General features: G+C 39.3%; 1 protein-coding gene across 10 annotated transcripts in view; it reads left to right on the top strand.

Annotated features, from left to right (window-relative positions):
* The window catches only part of LPP (LIM domain containing preferred translocation partner in lipoma), a 757,855-nt gene that overhangs the window by 344,798 nt on the left and 387,820 nt on the right, over positions 1 to 25,237 (top strand). For all 10 annotated transcript variants that reach the window (XM_005201494.5, XM_015471873.3, XM_059884788.1 and 7 more), the window contains one exon: positions 12,921 to 13,043. In XM_005201494.5, coding sequence (XP_005201551.1) covers positions 12,921 to 13,043 — 123 coding nt within the window. The remainder of the gene's footprint in view (positions 1 to 12,920; positions 13,044 to 25,237) is intronic.

Genomic DNA, 25,237 nt, shown 5'->3' with positions numbered 1-25,237 from the left:
CTGCCCCAATGAGTTCCATGAGCTTCACAATGTAAATATCTCAGGTTTACTGCCTCCAGCATCACGTTTTCTCTCTGGTTCTTTTGAGCAGTCACATGCAGATCTTAACTCCTCAGATCCCCTTTCTGTGATGTGTCAGTGTGATTGTTTGGCTATGTCAGAGATTCTGGAGGTTGTTGAGGATTAGGTCAGCTCATGCATGTTTGAGTGTGACACTGTCTATTAACTCTAATTCTAGGATGTAAACTTCCTAGGGCAGAGAGCAGTTCTTAATCAACTAGACTATTCCCTGATCCTTTGTTCTTCTTAACAGCCTGAAAGACAACTCTCTCTTTAATAATGTTGATTTGATCATTACGTTCCTGAGGTTTTTTTTTCTTTTTCCTTAAATAGCAGGGGACCTTATAGTTAGTCCTGCTCCCTACCTCAAAAAAGAAATGCATACTTACCAAATAAATTGTTATTATGCTGAGCAGAATCCATTTATTTTTGTTCACTGATAATGGATACTTTCACCATTGTGCAGATACTAATGCAGTAATCCATTGAGGCAAGGATCGTCTGTGGATGCTAAAATCCTTGGATAAAAGGTTTATGATGAGCAGAATATTAGCAGAGTCTCAAAATGTCACTTCACGGATCATATTTTGATTTAAAAGGGAAGAAGGCACTTTTGCAGTGAAGAAATCTGGTGGACAGTACCTTAACCAAGTCGTCAAACTTGTCATCACCAAATGGCCAAATGGCATCATGAACTTCCTGATGTAATGCAATGGAAGGGTATAGCATCATACACAGAGTATTCCCGACAAACTTGTGTAATCTGAATCTGATCATCAGACAAAGCCAGATTGATCAACTTTTTACAAGTCGCCTGGCTGAAATTCTTTACGCAAAATCAGTTTCATGAAAGACAAACATAAGCTTTGGACCTGTTCTAAATTAAAAGAGAATAAAAAGACACATCACTTAAATGTATGATCTTTGATTAGGTTCTGGATGGCAATGAACAACAATCAATAAAAGGACATAGTGGGACTTCTGATGAAATGTGGGTCTGAGAATGGTATTGAAAAATTAGTTCTTCGGACATGTTAAGCTAAAGTAAATGGAAGGGAAGTTTCTGTACCTTCTTTCAAAGAGTTAAACTACAATAATACGCAAGCAGCTATATTTGTTATTGGAGAGAGAGAGGCAAAATATTGGCCACTGTTGAATTTGGGTATCTAGATAAAGGCTGTGTGTATGGAGTTCATGTTACTACTTGTTCAACTTTTCTATGAGTTATTTTTTTTAATAAAAACAGTTGTATATAAAGAGTAAGTATATAAATAAATATAAATGAAAGCTCTTTCATGACTCAGCTGCTGGTTCTTCTTTATCTGTCACCTGTAGTGTAGTGACCCCTATGGCTTCACATGCTGTGCATTTTGGTTCTGGACTCTATATTAAAAACTATTTCTGTGTACTTATAGTGAGAGAGTCATCACCTGGTAGTTCTACTTGAAACTAAGAATTATGATTTTCTCAATTATAATAAGCCCCTATTGTGATTTGGTGAGCTTTTATTAATATCATATACATATTTGTTGAATTAATGAAGTTAAGTGTCTTACAGAAAATAATATCTAATAAATGGCTTGTTCATGTGAGTTTTATAGCTGTTAATAAAAAGTCATAGTCATTGTACTCTATCTCTCCTCCTCTCATCCTGTCTTCAGAGGCCAACCACCACCTCTTCATACGTATAACCTGGCAATCCCTTGCCTCAGCTGCAAAACCTTTCTCTCACTTTCTGTCCTGGGACTTTCCTTATATCAGTGTACTTCTTTGGACAGGGAGGAGCGAGTTTATAACCCTCTAGATGATATGCAGATGACACCACCCTTATGGCAGAAAGTGAAGAAGAACTAAAAAGCCTCTTGATGAAAGTGAAAGTGGAGAGTGAAAAAGTTGGCTTAAAGCTCAACATTCAGAAAATGAAGATCATGGCATCTGGTCCCATCACTTCATGGGAAATAGATGGGGAAACAGTGGAAACAGTGTCAGACTTCATTTTTCTCGGCTTCAAGATCACTGCAGATGGTGACTGCAGCCATGAAATTAAAAGAAGCTTACTCCTTGGAAGGAAAGTTATGACCAACCTAGACAGCATATTGAAAAGCAGAGACATTACTTTGCCAACAAAGGTCCGTGTAGTCAAGGCTATGGTTTTTCCTGTGGTCATGTATGGATGTGAGAGTTGGACTGTGAAGAAGGCTGAGTGCCGAAGAATTGATGCTTTTGAACTGTGGTGTTGGAGAAGACTCTTGAGAGTCCCTTGAACTGCAAGGAGATCCAACCAGTCCATTCTGAAGGAGATCAGCCCTGGGATTTCTTTGGAAGGGATGATGCTAAAGCTGAAACTCCAGTACTTTGGCCACCTCATGCCAAGGGTTGACTCATTGGAAAAGACTCTGATGCTGGGAGGGATTGGGGGCAGGAGGAGAAGGGGATGACAGAGGATGAGATGGCTGGATGGCATCACTGACTCGATGGATGTGAGTCTGAGTGAACTCTGGAAGTTGGTGATGGACAGGGAGGCCTGGCATGCTGCGATTCATGGGGTCGCAAAGAGTCGGACACGACTGAGCGACTGAACTGAACTGAACTGAGATGATTCTAACCCAATGGAGAACTAGAGTCAGAGGGTAAATATTTCATTCTCTAGGAGGGAAAATCTGAGGCTTATTTCATGGAACTCCTTAGAGTGCTCCCAGGAGAATGGAGCCCTAGTTGTCCATATTGGTGACCAGTTCAATTATGCACCTTTGAAATGACTTTTCCTCCTTTCTTTCTTAAATTATTCAGTCATTCAGGACTGTTTTTTTGGAGGGGTGATTGATTCCCAAAACCAATTTTGTCTCAAGCTTTGTTTTTGGCAGAACCTGGCCTAAAACAATGGAATCTCTCTGTTGTTGAAGAATGTAAGAATCATTATTATTAAAGTGACCACTTTATAGGTGGCCTTGTTGTATCTAGAAAAAGCATTAGGCAAAGAGGCAGGAGACTCCTCTTTATTGTTACTTGGCTTCAGGCAGGTCATTCAACCATCAGGTGACTGGTAAGGCTACAGTGACAGGGAGTTAAGGAGAAGACATGCAGGTAAGTGAGGAGGATTCCATTAGCTGGTTATAGAACTGTGTCCTAGTGCGTAGTGTTAAATGTTGAGAGTAATGAAGCAGTTTCCAGGTCTAAAGGTGCTGTGGTGGTAGATGAAGCACCACGACCAGGACTGGTGGTGGGACTTGTGCAGGACTTCCGTTCTTTGAACTGAGACATTAAGTAGAGAGTTGGCAATGAGAAAGAAGCCTATCCTAGTCTGTAATGGGAATTGAAATATAGGAACAGAGCTCTTATCAGAAGGCCAGGTGGGGCAGCAAGGGGAGTCTTAGGTGAAAAATCTCACAGCTTTAGTCTGGGTAGTGTTCTGTGGTGTCATGAGAAATGAGAAACTGACAATGGGGAGTAGTCCCAATTCAGAGGGAAGAGAGGATGAATCTTACGTGCTCAGGCTGGTTGGGCACTATAATTACTCACTTCATTGCATTGCTCAGAATAATTCTGTAACTTTTGAGACTCCATGGTATCTAGTGCTTAAGGTGTGGGCAGTTGCCATCTGCTACAGTAAAGTACAGATGCTGAAGACCTGATTAAGTCCTGTCTCTTTGCTGATACCCCAAGGGAATACTTAATGAATGATGCTTCCTTTAAGAAGAAGAAGAATTGGCAATAACTATATTATTCATATTAATTTATGGTTACTGGTTGCTATAATTATTGCTATTTAAGAAAAATAATTATAATTATAGCACTTTACAATTTAAAGAGTGTTTTTCCCATCCATTTTCTTATCTGAGTCTTGTAACGTCCCTCTGGCTTAGGTCAGGCAGGTGATCTTCTCCTAGTTTTATAGATGAGGATACTGTGGCCCAAGGCAGAATTTAACTAGACTCCAACCCACCACCCATATCAATATTTTGTGCTGTCATGAGTTTATGGAAATACAGTGATCGAATTTCATGTTAATAATACTGTTTTTTAGCTGCATATAAGAGAATCAGGTTCACACAGTTCTCAGTTGCCTTCCATAATGGTAATGTCCTACCTTTACTTGTACCAGAATCCACTGCCAGGATGTTCACATGAATTTTAAATTTTAAGAGAATGGTGTCCTAATAATACTACAGTATTCCATAGTTACTCAATGGGGTGAAGATGAGATCAACTCTGATAGAGGGATTCACTCCTTGAAAACATCTGGTCCTAGGACAGAGGTGCACTGGCCTTAGAGAGTTTGGTCACACTGGAGATTCAGATACTGAGAAAACATAAACAACCTGTCATTACAGTGTTTGCCCATTTCTGGCTATGGCAAGGGGGCTAAGGAAAGTCTCTCAATTTTCACAAGAAGGACGTTCCAGTCTGGGTCCTAAGATGTGAAAAACACAAACACACACAGGTTTGTACATACAGTCATCCTGAACCTTTTGTTTCCTTTCATATTCATTGATCCTGCTGGGCATCTAGCTGATTTGACTCAAAAGATGCTGATACAGGAAAGGTTACTGGCTGGACCTATGGCAGAGTCTGCCATTACTTATTCATTGATTTACTCCAATTATTTATTGAACATGTACATGGATCAGACTCTGAGCAAGATCTGGCGAAGTCACGAGGAGGGAAACAGACAAATTCCATGTCCTCATGAAGTCAGTCTCCTGGGGAGACTGACGATAGACTCTTTGTGACCCTTTGGACTGTAACCCACCAGTTCCCTCTGCCCATGGGAGCTTTCAGGCAAGAATACTGAAGTGGGTTGCCATTTCCTTTCCCAGGGAATTTCCTTGACCCAGGGATCAATCCCAGATCTCCTGTGTCTCTTGCATTGGAAGCAGATTCGTTACCTATTTAGCTGTCTGGGAAAGCAGAAGTCAAACATGCATAAAAGTTAATGTTAGATGGTGATAGATATTATGAGAAATGTAAACAAAACAGATTGAAGGGATAGAGTGCCAGAGAGGGGTCATGGGGCTTCCCTGATGGCTCAGATGGTAAAGAATCTGCCTATAATGCAGGAGACCCAAGTTCAATCCCTGGGTTTGGAAGATCCCCTGGAGAAGGGAATGGTTACCCACTCCAGAATTCTTGTCTGGATAATTCCATGGACAGTGGTTACAGTCCATGGGGTCACAGTGAGTTACTCATAACTGAGCAACTAACACTACTTTCAGAGGGATCATACAAATATATTCAGAATGAGAAGATGATTAAAAGATTGTTTTAGATTTTCTGATTAAAAAGTACCCATAGTTGGTATGAGAAAATTTTTGAGGAGATTATAGTTGAAAATTTCCCAATGATGGAAAAGGAAATAGTCAATCAAGTCCAAGAGGTGCAAAGAGTCCCATACAGGATAAACCCAAGGAGAAACATGCCCAGACACATACTAATCAAACTAACAAAGACTAAACACAAAGAAAGAATATCAAAAGCAGCAAGGGTAAAGCAACAAGTAGCATACAAGGGAAATCCCATATATTTAACAGCTGATCTTTCAGCAGAAACTCTGCAGGCTAGAAGGGAATGGCAGGATACATTTAAAATTCTGAAAGGGAAAAAAATATACAACCTATATTACTGTACCTAGCAAGGATCTCATTCAAAATTGATGGAGAAATAAAAAGCTTTTCAGAAAAGCAAAAGTTAAAAGAATTCAGTACCACCAAACCAGTTTTAAAACAAATGTTGTTGTTGTTGTAAGTCACTCAGTCATGTCTGAAATGGACTTATATAGTCAAAAAATACAAAAAAAGAAAAAGATCTACAAAATCAATCCCAAACAATTAAGAAAATGGCAATAGGAACATGTATATCAATAATTACTTTAAATATAAATGGATTAAATGCTCCAACAAAAAGACATAGACTGGCAGACAAGACCCATATATATGCTGTCTATAAGAAACTCACTTCAGACCTAGAGACACATATAGATTGAAAGTGAGAGGATGGAAAAATATATTCTATGCAAATGGGAAGCAAAAGAAAGCTGGAGTAGCAATCCTCATATCAGACAAAATAGACCTTAAAGAAGATTGTAAGAGATAAGGAAGGACACTGCATAATGATCAAAGGATCAATCCAAGAGGAAGACATAACAATTGTAAATATCTATGGACCCTACATTGGAGCACCTCAATACATATGATAAACATTAACAGACATAAAAGGAGAAATTGACAGTAACACAATAATAGTAGGAGACTTTAGCATCCCATTCACACCAATGGACAGATCATCAAAACAGAAAATTAATAAGGAAACACATGTCTTAAATGATACATTGGATGAGATGGATGTCATTGGTATCTTCAGGACATTCCATCCAAATGCAGAAGAATACATACACCTTCTTATCAAGTGCACATGGAGTATTCTCCAGGATAGATCATATCTTGGGTCACGAATCAAACCTCAGTAAATTTAAGAAAATTAAAATCATATCAAGCATCTTCTCTGACCACAAACCTGTGAGACTAGATATCAATTACAAGAAAAAAAAAACTGTAAGAAAAACAAACACATGGAGATTAAACAATACATTCCTAAATAACCAACAGGTTACTGAAGAAATCAAAAGGGAAATCAAGAAATTTCTAGAAATAAATGACAATGAAAACATGACAACTCAAAATCTATCAGTTCAGTTCAATTAAGTTCAGTCGCTCAGTCGTGTCCGACTCTTTGTGACCCCATGAATTGCACCACGCCAGGCCTCCCTGTCCATCACCAACTCCCGGAGTTCACTCAGACTCACGTCCATCGAGTCAGTGATGCCATCCAGCCATCTCATCCTCTGTCGTCCCCTTCTCCTCCTGCCCGCAATCCCTCCCAGCATCAGTCTTTCCCAGTGAGTCAGCTCTACGCATGAGGTGGCCAAAGTACTGGAGTTTCAGCTTCAGCATCATTCCCTCCAAAGAAATCCCAGGGCTGATCTCCTTCAGAATGGACTGGTTGGATCTCCTTGCAGTCCAAGGGACTCTCAAGAGTCTTCTCCAACACCACAGTTCAAAAACATCAATTCTTAAACACTCAGCTTTCTTCACAATCCAAATCTCATATCCATACATGACCACTGGAAAAACCATAGCCTTGACTAGATGGACCTTTGTTGGCAAAGTAATGTCTCTGCTTTTGAATATGCTATCTAGGTTGGTCATAAGTTTCCTTCCAAGGAGTAAGCATCTTTTAATTTCATGGCTGCAGTCACCAACTGCAGTGATTTTGGAGCCCAAAAAGATAAAGTCTGGCACTGTTTCCACTGTTTCCCCATCTATTTCCCATGAAGTGATGGGACCAGATGCCATGATCTTCGTTTTCTGAATGTTGAGCTTTAAGCCAACTTTTTCACCGTCCTCTTTCACTTTCATCAAGAGGCTTTTTAGTTCCTCTTCACTTTCTGCCATAAGGGTGATGTGGGATGCAGCAAAAGCAGTTCTAAGAGGAAAGTTTAATAACAATAGAGTCCTACTTCAAGAAACAAGAAAAACATGGAATAGACAACCTAACTTTACACCTAAAACAACTGCAAAAAGGACAAAAAAACCCCCAAAATTAGTAGAAGGAAAGAAATCATAAAGATTAGAGCAGAAATTGGAGAAGGCAATGGCACCCCACTCCAGTACTCTTGCCTGGAAAATCCCATGGACGGAGGAGCCTGGTAGACTGCAGACCATGGGGTCTCGAAGAGTCGGACACGACTGAGCCACTTCACTTTTACTTTTCCCTTTCATGCATTGGAGAAGGAAATGGAAACCCACTCCAGTGTTCTTGCCTGGAGAATCCCAGGGACGGGGGAGCCTGGTGGGCCACCGTCTATGGGGTCGCACAGAGTCGGACACAACTGAAGCGACTTAGCAGCACCAGCAGCAGCAGAGCAGAAATAAATGAAAAAGAAATGAAAGAAACAATAGTAAAAAACTAAAATAATAAAAACTAAAAACTGGCTCTTTGAGAAGATAAAATTGACAAACTTTTAGCCAGACTTGTCAAGAAAAAAAGAGAGAAGAATCAAATCAACAAAATCAGAAATGAAAAAGGAGAGTTTACAACAGACAATGCAAAGGATTATAAGAGACTGTTATGAACAACTATATGGCAATAAAATTGATAACCTGAAAGAAATGGACAGATTCTAGAAAAGTTTAACCTTCCAAAAGTGAACCAGGAAGAAAGAGAAATTATGAACAACCCAATAACAAGCACTGAAATTGGAGCTGTGATCAAAAATCTTCCAAAAAACAAAAGCCCAGGACCAGATGGCTTCGCAGGAGAATTCTATCAAACATTTAGAGAAGAGTTAATGCCTATCCTTCTAGAACTCTTTCAAAAATTTGCAGAGAAAGGAACAGTTCCAAACTATGAGGCCACTATCACCTGATACCAAAGCCAGACAAAGATGACACAGAAAAGAAAACTACAGGCCAGTGTCACTGACGAACATAGATGCAAAAGTCCTCAGCAAAATTTTAGCAAACAGAATTCAGCAATGCATCAAAAAGCTCATACGCCATGATCAACTTGGGTTTATTCCAGGGATGCAAGGATTCTTCAATATATGCAAATCAGTCAATGTGATACACCATATTAACAAATTGAAAGATAAATCCATATGATAATCTCAATAGATGCAGAAAAAGGCTTTTACAAAATTCAGCACCGATTTGTGATTGAAACTTTTAAAAAAATGGGCATAGAAGGAATCTACCTCAACATAGTAAAGGCCATATATGATAAGCCTATGTCTAACATTATTCTCAATGGTGAAAAACTGAAAGCATTCCCCCTAAGATCAGGAACAAGACAAGAGTGTCCACTTCCACCACTATTATTCAACATAGTTCTGGAAGCCCTAGCTACAGCCATTAGAGAAGAAAAAGAAATAAAAGGAATCCAGATCAGGAAAGAAGTGAAGCTCTCACTGTTTGCAGATGACATGATTCTGTCCATAGAAAACCCTAAAGATAGTATCAGAGAATTACTGGAGCTAATCAGTGAATTTAGCAAAGTTGCAGGATATAAAATCAATATGCAGAAATCACTTGCATTTCTATATACTAACAGTGAAAAATCAGAAAGATAAATTAAAGAATCAATCCCATTCACCATTGCAACAAAAGAATAAAATATCTAGGAATAAACTTACTCAAGGATACTAGAACAAATAATTTCACAATTTGTATGGAAATACAAAAAACCTCGAATAGCCAAAGCGATCTTGAGAAAGAAGAATGGAACTGGAGGAATCAACCTGCCTGACTTCAGGCTCTACTACAAAGCCACAGTCATCAAGACAGTACGATACTGGCACCAAAACAGAAATATAGATCAATGGGACAAAATAGAAAGCTCAGAGATAAATCCACACACATATGGACACCTTATTTTTGACAAAGGAAGCAAGAATATACAATGGATTAAAGACAATCTCTTTAACAAGTGGTGCTGGGAAAACTGGTCAACCACTTGTAAAAGACTGAAACTAGAGCACTTTCTAACACCATACACAAAAATAAACTCAAAATGGATTAAAGATCTAAATGTAAGACCAGAAACTATAAAACTCCTAGAGGAGAACATAGGCAAAACACTCTCCGACATACATCACAGCAGGATCCTCTATGATCCACCTCCCAGAATATTGGAAATAAAAGCAAAAATAAACAAATGGGACCTAATTAAACTTAAAAGCTTCTGCACAACAAAGGAAATTATAAGCAAGGTGAAAAGGCAGCCTTCAGAATGGGAGAAAATAATAGCAAATGAAGCAACTGACAAACAACTAATCTCAAAAATATACAAGCACCTCCTACAGCTCAATTCCAGAAAAATAAATGACCCAATCAAAAAATGGGCCAAAGAACTAAATAGACATTTCTCCAAAGAAGACATACAGATGGCTAACAAACATGAAAAGATGCTCAACATCACTCATTATCAGAGAAATACAAATCAAAACCACTATGAGGTACCATTTCACACCAGTCAGAATGGCTGCGATCCAAAAGTCTACAAGCAATAAATGCTGGAGAGGGTGTGGAGAAAAGGAAACCCTCTTACACTGTTGGTGGGAATGCAAACTAGTACAGCCACTATGGAGAACAGTGTGGAGAGTCCTTAAAAAACTGGAAATAGAACTGCCTTATGATCCAGCAATCCCACTGCTGGGCATACACACTGAGGAAACCAGAATTGAAAGAGATACATGTACCCCAATGTTCATCACAGCACTGTTTATAATAGCCAGGACATGGAAGCAACCTAGATGTCCATCAGCAGATGAATGGATAAGAAAGCAGTGGTACATATACACAATGGAGTATAACTCAGCCATTAAAAAAGAATACATTTGAATCAGTTCTAATGAGGTGGATGAAACTGGAGCCTATTATACAGAGTGAAGCAAGCCAGAAAGAAAAATACCAATACAGTATACTAACGCATATATATGGAATTTAGAAAGATGGTAACAATAACCCTGTATACGAGACAGCAAAAGAGACACTGATGTATAGAACAGTCTTTTGGACTCTATGGGAGAGTGAGAGGGTGGGATGATTTGGGAGAATGGCATTGAAACATGTATAATATCATATATGAAACGAGTCGCCAGTCCAGGTTCAATGAACGATACTGGATGCTTGAGGCTGGTGCACTGGGACGACCCAGAGGGATGGTATGGGGAAGGAGGAGGGAGGAGAGTTCGGGATGGGGAACACATGTATACCTGTGGCGGATTCATTTTGATATATGGCAAAACCAATACAATATTGTAATGTTAAAAAATAAAATAAAAATCAAAAGAAAAGAAAAAAAAAGAATAAATTGAGAGATGGAATGACTGCTTTAAAAAAAAAAAGAACTGTACACAGAAAATTATAAGACACTAATGAAGGAAATCAAAGATGACATAAACATATGGAGATAGATCTGATCTAAACAGATAGATTAGGTTCTGAAAGATTAACTCTTGCTGGCTAAAATCACAAGAAACTGACTAATATACTAGATCTCATTTGAGCTGTTTTATGCAGAGAATTAAATAAGTTTAAGGACTCAGGAAAGGTGGTTTGGGGAGCAAGCTACTAGGAGAAAAGAAAACAGTGGTCTTAATAGGAAATACCATTGTGCTGTCATTGTATCAGATTCATAAAGATAAATTTACTTAGATAATTATAAGATTTAAACACTATCTTGTCAGGGCACCCTAATTTTTGTTGTTGCTGAGGATACTCTGGTTTCTTGGCTTTTTCTTCTAAACACTTCAAGACACTATACTGATATTTAACTTCCTTAGACAAGTTCTGTAGAGTTGATTCAATTACACTAACTTCTCATTATTTCATTCCTAATGGGCCTTACTGCACATTCACTTTGATTTCTCGATGGAGTCTTAAGAGACATTCCCATCACATGTCTATGATCATTATTACATTGTTATCTTAAAAGATTATTTCAGGTCACCCTGTTTCCAAATCCTAGGGCTACCCTTTTATTTCCTTTGTATTTCACTCTTTTATCTTCCCTGGTGGCTCAGAGGGTAAAGAGCCTGCCTGCAAGGTGGAAGACCTGGGTTCGATCCCTGAGACCTGGGTTCAATCCCTGGGTCAGGAAGATCCCCTGGAGAAGGAAATGGCAACCCACTCCAGTACTCTTGCCTGGAAAATCCCATGGACAGAGAAATCTGGTGCAGGCTACAGTCCATGGGGGTCGCAAAGAGTCGGACATGACTGAGCGACTTCACTTTCAGTCTCTTTCACTCTTTATTTCCTTGCCTTAAACTCTAGGCAAACTTCTTGTTTTTCCCAAGCCTGTTCCCACTTCCTGTGCAGGCCCTTATGGTGGTGTTACTGCCCTCTGCTCACTTCACGTGGATTCTAAATGCAAGCAGCAGTCAGTGCTCCTGCTAACATGGAACACTGACATGAAATTCGTAGATCCTGTGCTTCCTAATCACTGGTCAGTGCCACATGCTTCTTCTCCAGCCCTTTGGCTACACCCTGGGCAGTCTTACTCTAGTTCATCATTTAGGGACATCTCTTTGGGCTTTCCGTCTCTCTGACACAGACACACCCAATCCACTGATCCCTCACTGATTCCTCTTCCTGGACTTGAAGTCTCTCCTTGCCTTTTCCTGCTTCAACTAAAATCCCATCCTTTTATACAGTGGCTTCTTTTCTTTTTTTAAAATTTTTGGCTGAGCTGGGTCTTTGTTGCTGCAAGTAGGCATTCTCTTGTTGAGGTGGAGAGGGGCTCCTCTCCAGCTGTGGCAAGCTGGGGCTGCTCACTGTTGTAGTGGTGCTCAGGCTTCTCACCACAGTGGCTCTCTTGTTGCGGAGCATGGGCATGCAAGCTTGTGGGCCATGGGCTTAGTTGCCCTGTGGCATGTGGGATCTTCCTGGATCAGGGGTTGAACCCATGTCCCCTGCATTGGCAGGCAGATTCTTAACCACTGCAGCACCAGGGAAGTGCTATACTGTGGTTTCTGAACACAGAATTTGTATCACCTCTCTGGCTGGATCTACTCCTTGAGTGCAGGTATGGAGGCAGTTACTTCCTTTAACTTGCATGTGCATCAAAGAAAATATCCTCTAAATAAGAGTATGACTTTGGGAAAATCTTCTCATATATTCCAGTTGTCTTATTTGTCAAAGAGGGATAATACTCCAGCCTACCTCAAAAACTTTATAAAAGCTAAATATATGAAATGGTAAAAAGCTTAGACAAATTCACTTTGTACTTGAGAAAATTGAACCCAGACTGAAATGGATGGAAACCGGAAAGTTCCACTTTTAATGTAAATATGTTACTTCTCGCAGGGAAATCCTGGAGGCAAGACCCTTGAGGAGAGACGCTCCAGCCTGGATGCTGAGATTGACTCACTGACTAGCATCTTGGCTGACCTGGAGTGCAGCTCCCCCTACAAGCCTCGGCCCCCGCAGGTAAGAGCTAGCTGTGAATATTAGCCACAGATAATCTGCAATTACCTGAAGCACAAGCTGCTTCTTACAGCCCTTCTTTCTTTTTTGATTTTCTCAGGGTCGATGGTCTAAGTTATCTTTTTAATATCAACGTGTCTGTCAACAGAAATTTATTTCATTGATTTGATTAGTATTTTCTCTAAAACAGCACCACAGCATCCTACCCATTTATAAGTTAAATCTTCTTATGCCATTGCCCTGCTCCTTTTCTGGCTTTGCTTAGGTGGATATTTTGTTATATGTTAGTAGAATCTTCAGAGATATGATTTAGCATGGCTGTGTTAAAGTCAGGGTGAGAACTACATCTTTTCTAAGAAATTCCTTACATCAAATACATTGAGACACCTTCCTTTCTCAGTTGTTGTAAGTAATGCTGCCTAGGACATGTTCATGTATATTTTCTTTGGAGCTATTTACGTGACTCAGAATTTTTAGAGTGGGATTTCTGCATTGGGGGTTATGACTACTTCTTATTTTTCTTTCCATGGATACTGAATAGCTTATATTAGTACCAACAGTTTGAATATATAAGTTTCTCCCCAGTTGTACTAGCATTTGGTACAGCAATTAATGTATTTTTCTTTTTAACCTATTTTTTTAACTGAAGGATAATTGCTTTACAGAATTTTGTTGTTTTCTTTCAAATATCAACATGAATCAACCGTAGGCATACATATGTCCCCTCCCTCTTGAACCTCCAATTTTTTTTTTCTAATGCAAGTGGTGTCTTGTTATTAGTTCTTCTTTGCATCCCCTGGCTTCCTTTAGAGTGTGGCTATTTTTCTTCACCTTTATTTATTATCTGCATTTCGGAAGCTGACCTTGCACTGCTAATGGTCACTCCTTGCCTCCCTCCAGTCTCGAGAAAGTAATGGTAAATCAATTTCAGAGCTTCTGAGCCCTCATAAGACAGCCAGTGTACTCTTCGTGCAGACCTTGGACGGGAACTGTTGTCACTGTGTTATGTTTGCTTGACCTTCAGCCCTCCAGTTCTCCAGTAGCGTCTCCAATATTCACAGTGATTCCTTTCACAAATAAAAAACCAGTCCTGCTTCTCTGCTGTCAGTCATTTCAACACAGTACTGAGTAAGGCGCTTTCCTCATTAGACATGCTCCAGCTGCCTTTTCTAGACATATCATGGGACTGTCAGTTACGTGGGGCACAGGCAGCACACGCTAGTGCTTAGTTCTTCCTTAGCTGTCATCACTGTTGGCTTCACTTGGCCTGTCAGTGGTGAAAATGCACTTTGTTTCTATAAACACGTGCTGAGCTGCAGACAGGTGGCACCTGCTGTGGTCTTTTGGGGGAACTATTAGAAGGAGGAAAGAGGTTGGTTAAAAGGAAGAAAAATAGGACCAAATGGTCCTCTTTCAGGAACACGTAATAAGTTCAACAGTGGCAGATATATCAAAGTGCAAGGAAAAGACTGAGATATTCTTTTAAAGGTGGCAACATCTGAAAAGATGATTCCAAATACTCGCATGTTCTGCTGAGGGATGGAGGGTGGTGATGTTGGAGGCGAGAGGGAAGAGCAACCTGAAGGAAGGTTCAGGCTGCATTCACAGAACTGCAAGCTGCCTAGTGGTTGCAGACAAGGTCATTGAAAGCTTCAAGTGGACTATAAGCCTAGAAGGTCTCCTGCTCACAGCCCATGGATATGTTTGAGTGCCAGATGAAGATTTTGGCTTATTTTATAAATAATGGGGGATAGTTGAAGGTTTCCAAGCAGAGAAAATCTACAGTTCATCCTGGAGAAGGAACATAGGAAATAAGACACTGTTTCTCATGTGATTGATCAGTGTCTCTTGAGTATGGCTTTTTCATAAAAAGAAAAACATTCAGAGAAAAATCTCAGTATGATCTAGAACTTGAAAATCAAACACAGGTCTAATTTCAAGGTCCAGCTGTGCTCACATGGTGGTCATATGTCCTCAGACAAGCCACTCACCTACGAAGTCTTAGTTTCCTCATCATAAGCATCTGTGTCTCAGAGTTGAGATATCTGTGTTTCACTCTAGTGTGAAAAGATGTGAAAGTACTTTATAATCAGTAAAGCACTGTTTAAATATCAGTGATTATGAGTTTGTGTGCACAGTGAGATTGCACAAGCAAAATGTGGCTGCTGAATAAACCCATTAAAATGCAGAGGTGAATTGGAGGCATGTGTAGACAGTCTTAAAGAATGTAGGCTATGTTAAGAAAAACCTCTAATCTGAATCTCCCCAGTATATATTAGGGTATGAGAATTTAGGAGGAAAAACAAGATTAAGTAAAAATCCTATTTAAAAAAGAGAGAAGGCATATATATGTATTTATGCACAAAATGGATGAGTGCAGTGGCAAAGTCAGTGGCCTTGCCATTGTGTAAAGTGGGCGTGAAGTATTTGCTGGGGTGGAATTGGAAACATGCTTAACATCAAACAACATTCAGAAACTCAGGAGTAAGCAAGGCTAGCTGGAGAACATTTCTGAGACCTGGGCCCATCCTCTTGCATCTTTCTAGAGTGAGAGGTACAAGCTATTGGTTATAAGATAGGCTCAAGGATATGCTGTACAACACAGAAAATATAGCTAATATTTTGTAATAACTATAAATGGAAAGTTACCTTTAAAAACTGTATGAAAGTTAAAAATTAAAAAAATTATTAATGATAACTCAAGTAGAACAGGTTGAGATTTCCACTTTTCATGTTTCTGTTCCATTCAGAAGTTAAACAGCAATCCATTCTAACTTCTTTATTCTAATTTACGAAAGCAAAACATAAGTGGGAGAAATAGCTCATTCTTCTGAATTATCTTAACTCTTGTGGAACTGAATTAGATACGTTAGTATTTATTGGTTAACATAATTATATACTGTGAGAACAATAATCACACACTTAAAATATTAAAAATATGTGCCAGGAGAAGATGGTGTTTGCAGTAGACTGTGTTGTGTTGTAATTAAAAGGTACTTGAACAGTCCTCAAAATGTGGACTGTTAATGGCCAACTTTGATGTTTCCATTTTTGATCCAAAGCTAATTGCAAAACCTGTTAAATCACTGACAACTTAAAGTAGGCTAGTAGGTCTGTGATTTTTCATTATTCAATCATGTGTTGTGTGCTTTACTGAACCCACCTTTCCTGAATCACCTTTGCAAGGCTGCATTGACTCATGGATAGAGGATAAAATGATCACATAGGTAGAATGTTTGTATAGTAAGAGGTCCAAAGTTGCTCTATTTACTTAACAACTGAAAATATCTGAAAATAGATTTTATGGGGGCATTTTCTTCCTTTTACCAAAGGAGTAATTTCTACTGTCATATTTCCCAACTTTATTTCTATTCACTTTTTTATCCATATTTTTTATTTGGGAAATATGCTTCATTCCACATTTTCATTCATTCAGCTAACATTTATTGAGATCCCGTTGTGGGTTAGGCATTGGAAATATAGAGGTTAGAATCCACATTTTCTTGCTTTAGAGGAATTTCTGGTCTTACAGAAGAGACAAATGCATAAACAGTTCAGAGGGGCACAAAAGAAGGGCTTGTTGGATGTGCTACTTGAAGTTATTGTGTGACTCACTGGATGTTGAAATTGTTGGGAAATCAAAAATAGGAATATCAACTTTATATTTTACATTTTTCTAGGGAAGTGTCAGGGAGGACTACCCTCAGCAGGTAGAATTTGAGTTCCTTTGGCTGCATATTTGGGAAGGGCATGGAATTCAAATGAGAGAATAATATAAATACGTTAGTCTTGGGATGTTGAAAGAGAATGAATGCCTTTTTGAAAGACTAAAGTAGTTATGACATGGGGTGTGTGAAGTACAAAGGGAACAGCAGATGGAATCCCATGCTTTACTTAATACCTAAATATCCTTCTTGATACCTAAGGACTCTTACAGTAAAAGGAGAAATTTGGGGGGTGGGTAGCAATGATATTTCTGGTTAGAGTGGGTTTAGGGGTAACACCTTTTGAACTTTTACAGAAGATTTTAAAATCTATTAACACATCTATGCCAGCCATTGTACAGAGTAATGTGATTAAACTACCATAGTATTTAGTACTAAAATTTCTAATCATGATAAAAAGTGTATGTTAGGGAGTAGTTTTAGAAGAACAGATGTGAGAAGTTCTGAGATGGTTGTGGGTTGAACTGCAGACTCAGTATGATCTTAGAGTATCACAGTTTAGAGGTCTTTTACCCAAACTCTAGTTTTTGTCTAGAGAGAGGAAGTAATATTGCTCAGTAAGGCTCATTAGAGGTAGAATCAATGATTTTTTTTTGTTTTTTCTTTTTCCTGAACCAAGAGGTAATGGTTACATGTGGATACTAAGAGCAACCAAGGGACATACTGGTTCCCTTTAGTGTTTCAATAAGTCTATTCTAAAATGGCACCCTTTTGTGGCACTTCCTCTAAAACATGGCTTGGAAACATGAAGGAGTAAACAAAATACAACATAACTTAAAGGGAAATTGAATATTTATGATTATATATATATATTTCTAATTAGTATGAATATAGACCCCAGCCATCTGGCATTCTGCTGTTAGTAAAAGCACAGATTAGACTCCTGGCAAGTGTACATAGGGTCACCTTGAAATTCTCTTGGTTTCTTAGAATACAAAGGATAAATCCATGGACTTATGATTTCCTTTCCCTTCTCTTGGCAAAACCATGCCTAGATCGCTGGCTTTCTAATTCCTGGTACAAAGCTGACCTTTCTTCCCTGCACTGAGTTTGGTAGGGCAGGGACTGGTACCTAGGTAACTCGGAGGATATTTCAGGTATTTTATATTAATTGTCATTAAAGATTTAGTGTTTTTGAATCAAGTTTCTTTGAAACTGGTCAAATACAATTTCTCTGTCTTCATTTAGGATAGTATGAAAACATTTGGAGCAATTCCAGGGATAAGGATAGGATTGGACAGCCTATTATACAGAGTGAAGTAAGCCAGAAAGAAAAACACCAATACAGTATACTAACACATATATATGGAATTTAGAAAGATGGTAATGATAACCCTTTATGCAAAACAGCAAAAGAGACAGATGTATAGAACAGTCTTTTGGACTCTGTGGGAGAGGGAAAGGGTGGGATGTTTTGGGAGAATGGCATTGAAACATGTATAATATCATATATGAAACGAATCACCAGTCCAGGTTCAATACAGGATACAGGATGCTCAGGGCTGGTGCACTGGGATGACCCAGAGGGATGGTATTGGGAGGTATGTGGAAGGGGGGTTCAGGATGGGAAACACGTGTACACCCGTGGTGGATTCATGTTGATGTATGGCAAAACCAATACAATATTGTAAAGTAATTAGCCTCCAATTAAAATAAATAAATTTATACTAAAAAAAAAAAACCTAGGTTCCCAAGCTTGCCAATAAAGAGCACTGTCTTCTCAATTTCCTGTGATCGCCTCTGTAAAAAGACCTCCAGTTGTGTGAATTGTCCATACCACCAGTCTGAGCTTCCTTTTCTATATTTCTTATATGGGCATGGTAACTACAGTTCTCCTCTTTTGCGGAGAAACCATATTTTCTAGTCCCAAGAAATAGGATATTGACGTTGAGCAATGGTCCACTCAGTCTTTCCCATTTTTCATTTTTTTTCTTTTTGGATGTGAACCATTTTTAAAGACTATTGAATTTATTACAGTGTTGCTTCTGTTTTATATTTTTAGTTTTGGGCTCTGAGGTATACAGAATTTTATAGAAGGAGATGAAACCAGTCAGTCCTAAAGGAAATCAGTCCTGAATATTCACTGGAAGGACTGATGCTGAAGCTTCAATACTTTGGCCACCTGATGTGAAGAAGTGACTCATTGGAAAAGACCCTAATGCTGGGAAAGACTGAGGGCAGGAGGAAAAGGGAACAACAGAGGATGAGATGGTTGGATGGCATCAGTTCAGTTCAGTTCAGTCACTCAGTCGTGTCCAACTCGTTGTGACCCCATGAACTTCAGCACGCCAGGCTTCCCTGTCCATCACCAACTCCCCGAGTCCACCCAAACCCATGTCCATCAAGTCGGTGATGCCATCCAACCATGTCATCCTCTGTCGTCCCTTTCTCCTCCTGCCCTCAATCTTTCCCAGCATCAGGGTCTTTTCAAATGAGTCAGCTCTTCACATCAGGTGGCCAAAGTATTGGAGTTTCAGCTTCAATATCAGTCCCTCTAATGAACACCCAGGACTGATCTCCATTAGGTGGACTGGTTGGATCTCCTTGCAGTCCAAGGGAATCTCAAGAGTCTTCTCCAACATCCCAGTTCAACAGCATCAATTCTTTGGCGCTCAGCTTTCTTTATAGTCCAACTCTCACATCCATACATGACTACTGGAAAAACCATAGCCTTGACTAGATGGACCTTTGTTGACAAAGTAATGTCTCTGCTTTTTAATATGCGGTCTAAGTTGGTCATAACTTTCCTTCCAAGGAGTAAGCATCTTTTAATTTCATGGCTGCAGTCACCATCTGCAGTGATTTTGGAGCCCAGAAAAATAAAGTCAGCCACTGTTTCCACTGTTTCCCCATCTATTTGCCATGAAGTGATAGGACCATATGCCATGATCTTAGTTTCCTGAATGTTGAGCTTTAAGCCAACTTTTTCACTCTCCTCTTTCACTTTCATCAAGAGGCTTTTTAGTTCTTCTTCACTTTCTGCCATAAGGGTGTTGTCATCTGCATATCTGAGGTTATTGATATTTCCCCCGGCAATCTTGATGCCATCTTGTACTTCCTCCAGCCCAGCACTTCTCATGATGTACTCTGCATATAATTAAATAAGCAGGGTGACAGTATACAGCCTTGACGTACTCCTTTTCCTATTTGGAACCAGTCTGTTGCTCCATGTCTAGTTCTAACTGTTGCTTCCTGACCTGCACACAGGTTTCTCAAGAGGCAGGTCAGGTGGTCTGGTATTTCCATCTCTTTCAGAATTTTCCACAGTTTATTGTGATCCACACAGTCAAAGGCTTTGGCATAGTCAATAAAGCAGAAATAGATGTTTTTCTGGAACTCTCTTGCTTTTTCGATGATCCAGTGGATGTTGGCAATTTGATCTCTGGTTCCTCTGCCCTCTCTAAAACCAGCTTGACCATCTGGAATTTCACGGTTCACGTATTGCTGAAGCCTGGCTTGAAGGATTTTAAGCATTGCTTTACTATTGTGTGAGATGAATGCAATTGTGCAGTAGTTTAAGCATTCTCTGGCAGTGCCTTTCTTTGAGATTGAAATGAAAACTGACCTTTTCTCAGCCAGTGCTGAGTTTTCCAAATTTGCTGGCATATTGAGTGCAGCACTTTCACAGCATCATCTTTCAGGATTTGAAATAGCTCAACTGGAATTCCATTACCTCCACTAGCTTTGTTTGTAGTGATGCTTCCTAAGGTCCACTTGACTTCACATGGATGGCATCGCTGAGTCGGTGGACATGAGTTTGAGCAAGATCTGGGAATTGGTGATGAACAGGGAAGCCTGGCATGCTGCAGTCTTTGGGGTTGCAGAGAGTCAGGCACAACTGAGCAACTGAACATATTAAACTGAACTACTGGCCTGCCAGGGAAGTGCCAGTCCTTCCTGTTTTGTTTTCAGATGGTTAGCTTGTGTTGGGAGCTTGCTTGTAACTTCAGGTCTTTGAAGGTTTGCGGTTTGTCTTTCCTGAATGCTGCTACTCCATCAATGATATATTTATCTTTCTTATTTAAACCTTTTAAAATGATTACAATTTCTTAGTTTGTTTGGAAACTGAGTACATACTTGCTGTTTGGTTACATGAACATATCTTGAGTTTCAATCCCAGTGCTCCCACACTGCATTCCTTTCATAGAGCAATAATTTATGAGGCAACCTAAAAAATTATTTCAGGTGTGTCTGTGTTGCATGGAAGCCTTTTTATTTGTAATTCATGTGGCCTAAGGGCTTGCTGGTTCTGTAATCAGGGTGGAGTCTTATATGCCATGGATCTTCTATTCTCTTGTGCTCCTTGTTCTAGCTTGCAAAAGCCATGAGCAGCTGCAGGGGAAATTAATGATTAAAATTTTAATATTCCATACTATTTGTTGCAACCTAAACATGTATGCTACTGGAGGATGAGACCTGTGACATGCTGATACTGTGTGCTAAGATGGAGAATATTGCTGCAGAATAAGACTTGGGTGTTGCTTTGTTTGGCTTCTTGGAAATGGAGATAGGAACTGGGTCTTATACTGTTGAAAAGGAGAAGAGGTATGGATAGTGTCATTTTCCTCTTCTCGTATTCCTTTGGGAAAAATGTTAGATTCATAGCATGATTTGATTGGGCTTCCCAGGTGGCTCAGTGGTAAAAAATCAACCTGCCAAGCAGGGGACATGGGTGGGAAAGAGCCCCTCTGGAAGGAAATGGCAACCCACACCAGTATTCTTGCCTGAGAAATCCCATGGATAGAGGAGTCTGGTGGGCTACAGTTCATGGGATCTCAAAGAGTCAGACAGGACTTAGCAACTAAATAATAAGAACAAAATTCACTTAAAACAAAACAAAACAAACAAACAAACAAATTTTTTTTTGATTTGTCCATGTATCTGTAATGTCTGCTTACTAATAGCTTTCTTTGAAAGCTATGGTCAAAGTTGAAATATAGTAGAAACCTCATATGTAAGTTGCCAAATGGAGTCCATTCAAGTAATAGAGGCAAAATACCATTTTAAAAGAAAAGAGAATCTAATTCTTTGGAGTTCCCATATTTAGTAGATCTGGGTTATTTTGAATTAGTCTGTACCTGCCAGGAAACCTCAACTGTTAAGTAACAATGAGGTGGGGGTGGAGGAGTGGTTAGCTGACTCAGAGTTGCATGCCATGATTTTGATGACAGGCAATTAATTTTTAGATTGTATATAATTGCATCTCAATAACATTTATACCTCTTCCTTTTAAAGAAGCTGATGTTTGTATTTGTGTCTTAAGTGACAAGCATAATAAAGTTAGCTTTTCAATTTTGAGTGCCAAGAAAATGTAACATTTTCACGTGGAACTTTATGTTGAAGATCTTCCTTGGGTTGCTGCTGCTGCTGCTGCTAAGTCGCGTCAGTCGTGTCCGACTCTGTGCGACCCCATAGATGGCAGCCCACCAGGCTCCCCTGTCCCTGGGATTCTCCAGGCAAGAACACTGGAGTGGGTTGCCATTTCCTTCTCCAAGGCATGAAAGTGAAAAATGAAAGTGAAGTCGCTCAGTCATGTCTGACTCTTAGCGACCCCATGGACTCCAGCCTACGAGGCTCCTCCGTCCATGGGGTTGTACAGGCAAGAGTATTGGAGTGGGATGCCATTGCCTTCTCCGGTTGCACCTCTCCAAAACTTCTTTCCCAAAATGCCCATTTGACTTGCCCCAGTGTAAGAGTGTGCTCTGAGTGTGTGATGTGGGTAAGGTCTCAGCAGTGAACTAGGAGGAAGGGAAGCAAGGCAGCTGTGCTCTGAAGTATCCAGGAGAAGCCAGCTCTACTGGAGCCTAGGGAGGGAAGAGGAAGCCTTCTCTGGTGTCCTGGCCACAGTCCCTGGGGTAGGTTTTAGCTGTGATTTGTTTGCAAGACCTTGGCTCAGAGATGATTGTGTTACATTACATTGAGTCACTCCATTTAGACATTGGTTTAAAAAGAAGCTCACAAAGCTGCCTGTTGAGCTTCTCCATTTTATAACACAATCTTAGTGGAAATAATTAGCTCTATGTCCATGCGGAAGCACACATCACATTTGCAAAATTAAAGAGCTTTCTTGTCAGGACTGCTTTCCTTATTTCTTTCCTTCTCTCCCACTGTTTAAATATCTATTTTGGTGGTAGCCTTAGTCTCAGATCCCATGGTTCCCTTTATTCCTTTATCTTTTTTTTTATTTAAAAGCAAATAAACAACAGAATACAAATTTGTCTATGTTTTTTACTCAAGATGATTAGATTTTACCACGGCAAATGCATGGGAACGTTGTGTTTTAAGAGCAAGAGCCGAATCTCAGATAAGATATTGTCACATTTTTGTGCGTTTCAACACCCATTTCCTTTGTATGCCTTGTAGCTAAAATAAGCGTAATGATGATAAAGGTAGTCTCTTTGAACAGAAGATTGGAGGTGGTTAATACTAATCCTACATATCACTATTTGTCATGGTGAGTAACTGGTCTGTCCTCTCCACAAAAATACCATGTTGGAAGATAACTGCTAAGCTTACTTTCATACTGTGGAAGAATTACCAGGAACGTCACATGTCATCTTTCAGTGAATACATTAACTACAGATATGAAAGTTTAATTTGGTATATTTTGTTATTTGAACATACATATTTCCAGTTTACATAAAACTGTGAACTGGACATTTGTTGAAATGAAAGATACCAGTTGGGTACTTACTGCTGCTGAGCCAGTAGGTATACTTTTCACGTATGTGCGCATGGGGCCACTTGTGAATTTTAGAATTTGTCTCTGGGAATTTGGCCTCTCTGAGGTCCTGAGCCCAAACTTGCTATGCTATCGTATTGGGGTTCAAGACGTCAGAAGAGAATTGGATTATGTTTTGCTACTCTGGATCACAAATTGCTCACATGTAAAGTTAAAATTCCAATAATTTTACTTCACAGAGTATATCTTATAGATGGTCTAAAAGTGTACATACAATGCCTGAAGCTTACGCAGCTGATAAATAATTGTGTTAAATACCTGACTATATAGCCCTTGAGGCAAGATTATCTTCTTATTTCCTGCAAACAAGAGCCATATGAATTCATATTTGCTGAGTAAATAAGTAAATATTGTCAGCAAATCCAAAAAGGATGTAAGAATTCACATTCTAGAAGTCTGCTAGAAACCCCACTTTGGAATTGGCATTGAGTTAGTACATGACATAGTTATACCTGCTTTCTGATTTCTCCATAAGTAACAGCAGGTATTTGTAGCAGTAAAAAATAGTACAGCTGAGGCAAGTGAGGTACATATGGACAACTTAACGGCAGCTACTGATTCAGCTAAAATTTCTCGCTTTATCTCTGCACTGCCTTGTATCACTTGAAGGCTATGCACTTGGTTGAAAAGATGATGTTTTCTGGGATTATAATTCACTACTCTAACTCTTTTTTTCTTATTGTGATGATATAAAAATAAACATCAAGGTCTTTTCTGTATCCTCTAGGTAACTGCTAAAAAGAAAGGACCATTATGTTACTCAGTGTTTCCTAATACAAAGATCAATATGATAAGTTCTTCAGATTCAATGATAGAAGACAAAAAGTTACTTGACTGATGAGCTAATGTATGCTTCTTTTTTTCAGAAAAAAAATAGCAAAAATTCTGCAGAATTATCATATGACTCTTTTGTTTGAGCTTCAATGATTCATCTCCTCCTTCCTTTACCGCATTATTTCTGATACCTCCTGACCTGATATTTGAAATATTATGTGTGTGCCAATTGTAAGCCATTTTTAAAACTGATTGTCTTAACCTAACTTGTACTTTTTAAATGGAAACAAGCTTTCTATCTATATGTGTCTATGAAAATCCTTAAAAATAAGTAAACTTAAGACATTTTAAAGTGATCATTTAATTCTAAATAGATTGCTTATATAGATCATAAACAATGGATCCATAACAGTAACATTCTGCTGGTATAACTAAACTATAAGAATTAAAGTGAGTTAATGAGATGAATATTTGTTTAAGAAATGTGTTTCAGAAAGCTTCAAGTACTAGTCATCAGACATGTAAGCCCATTACTCAAAGTAAGCCCATTACTCAAGTTATTTTAATAAGTGTCTTGACTGTTTTGAGATTGTATCATCTTGATATTATACTACTTATATGAAAATACTGAAAAATGTTATTTCTCAGATACTGCTAGAAGTGCAATAAGGAATCCTCTTGGCTCCCTCTGCCACCCAACAGAGAGTGATGTTTTATTTTCTAAATGACCAGTGTGTGTGTGTGTGTGTGTGTGTGTGTGTGTGTGTGTGTGTGTGCATGTGCGCAGTCGCTCAGTCGTGTCCTATTCTTTGCAACCCTATGAACTGTAGCTCACCAGGCTTCTCTGTCCATGGATTTCCCAGGCAAAAGTACTGGAGTAGATTGCCATTTCCTTCACCAAGGGACCTTTCCGACCCAGGGATTGAACCTGCATCTCCTGCCCGGCAGGTGCATTC

This window comes from Bos taurus, chromosome 1, assembly GCF_002263795.3.
Source record: "Bos taurus isolate L1 Dominette 01449 registration number 42190680 breed Hereford chromosome 1, ARS-UCD2.0, whole genome shotgun sequence".
NCBI lineage: Eukaryota > Metazoa > Chordata > Mammalia > Artiodactyla > Bovidae > Bos > Bos taurus.
The sequence above is the reverse complement of the archived record's forward strand: the minus strand, read 5'-3'. Positions and strand labels throughout refer to the sequence as shown.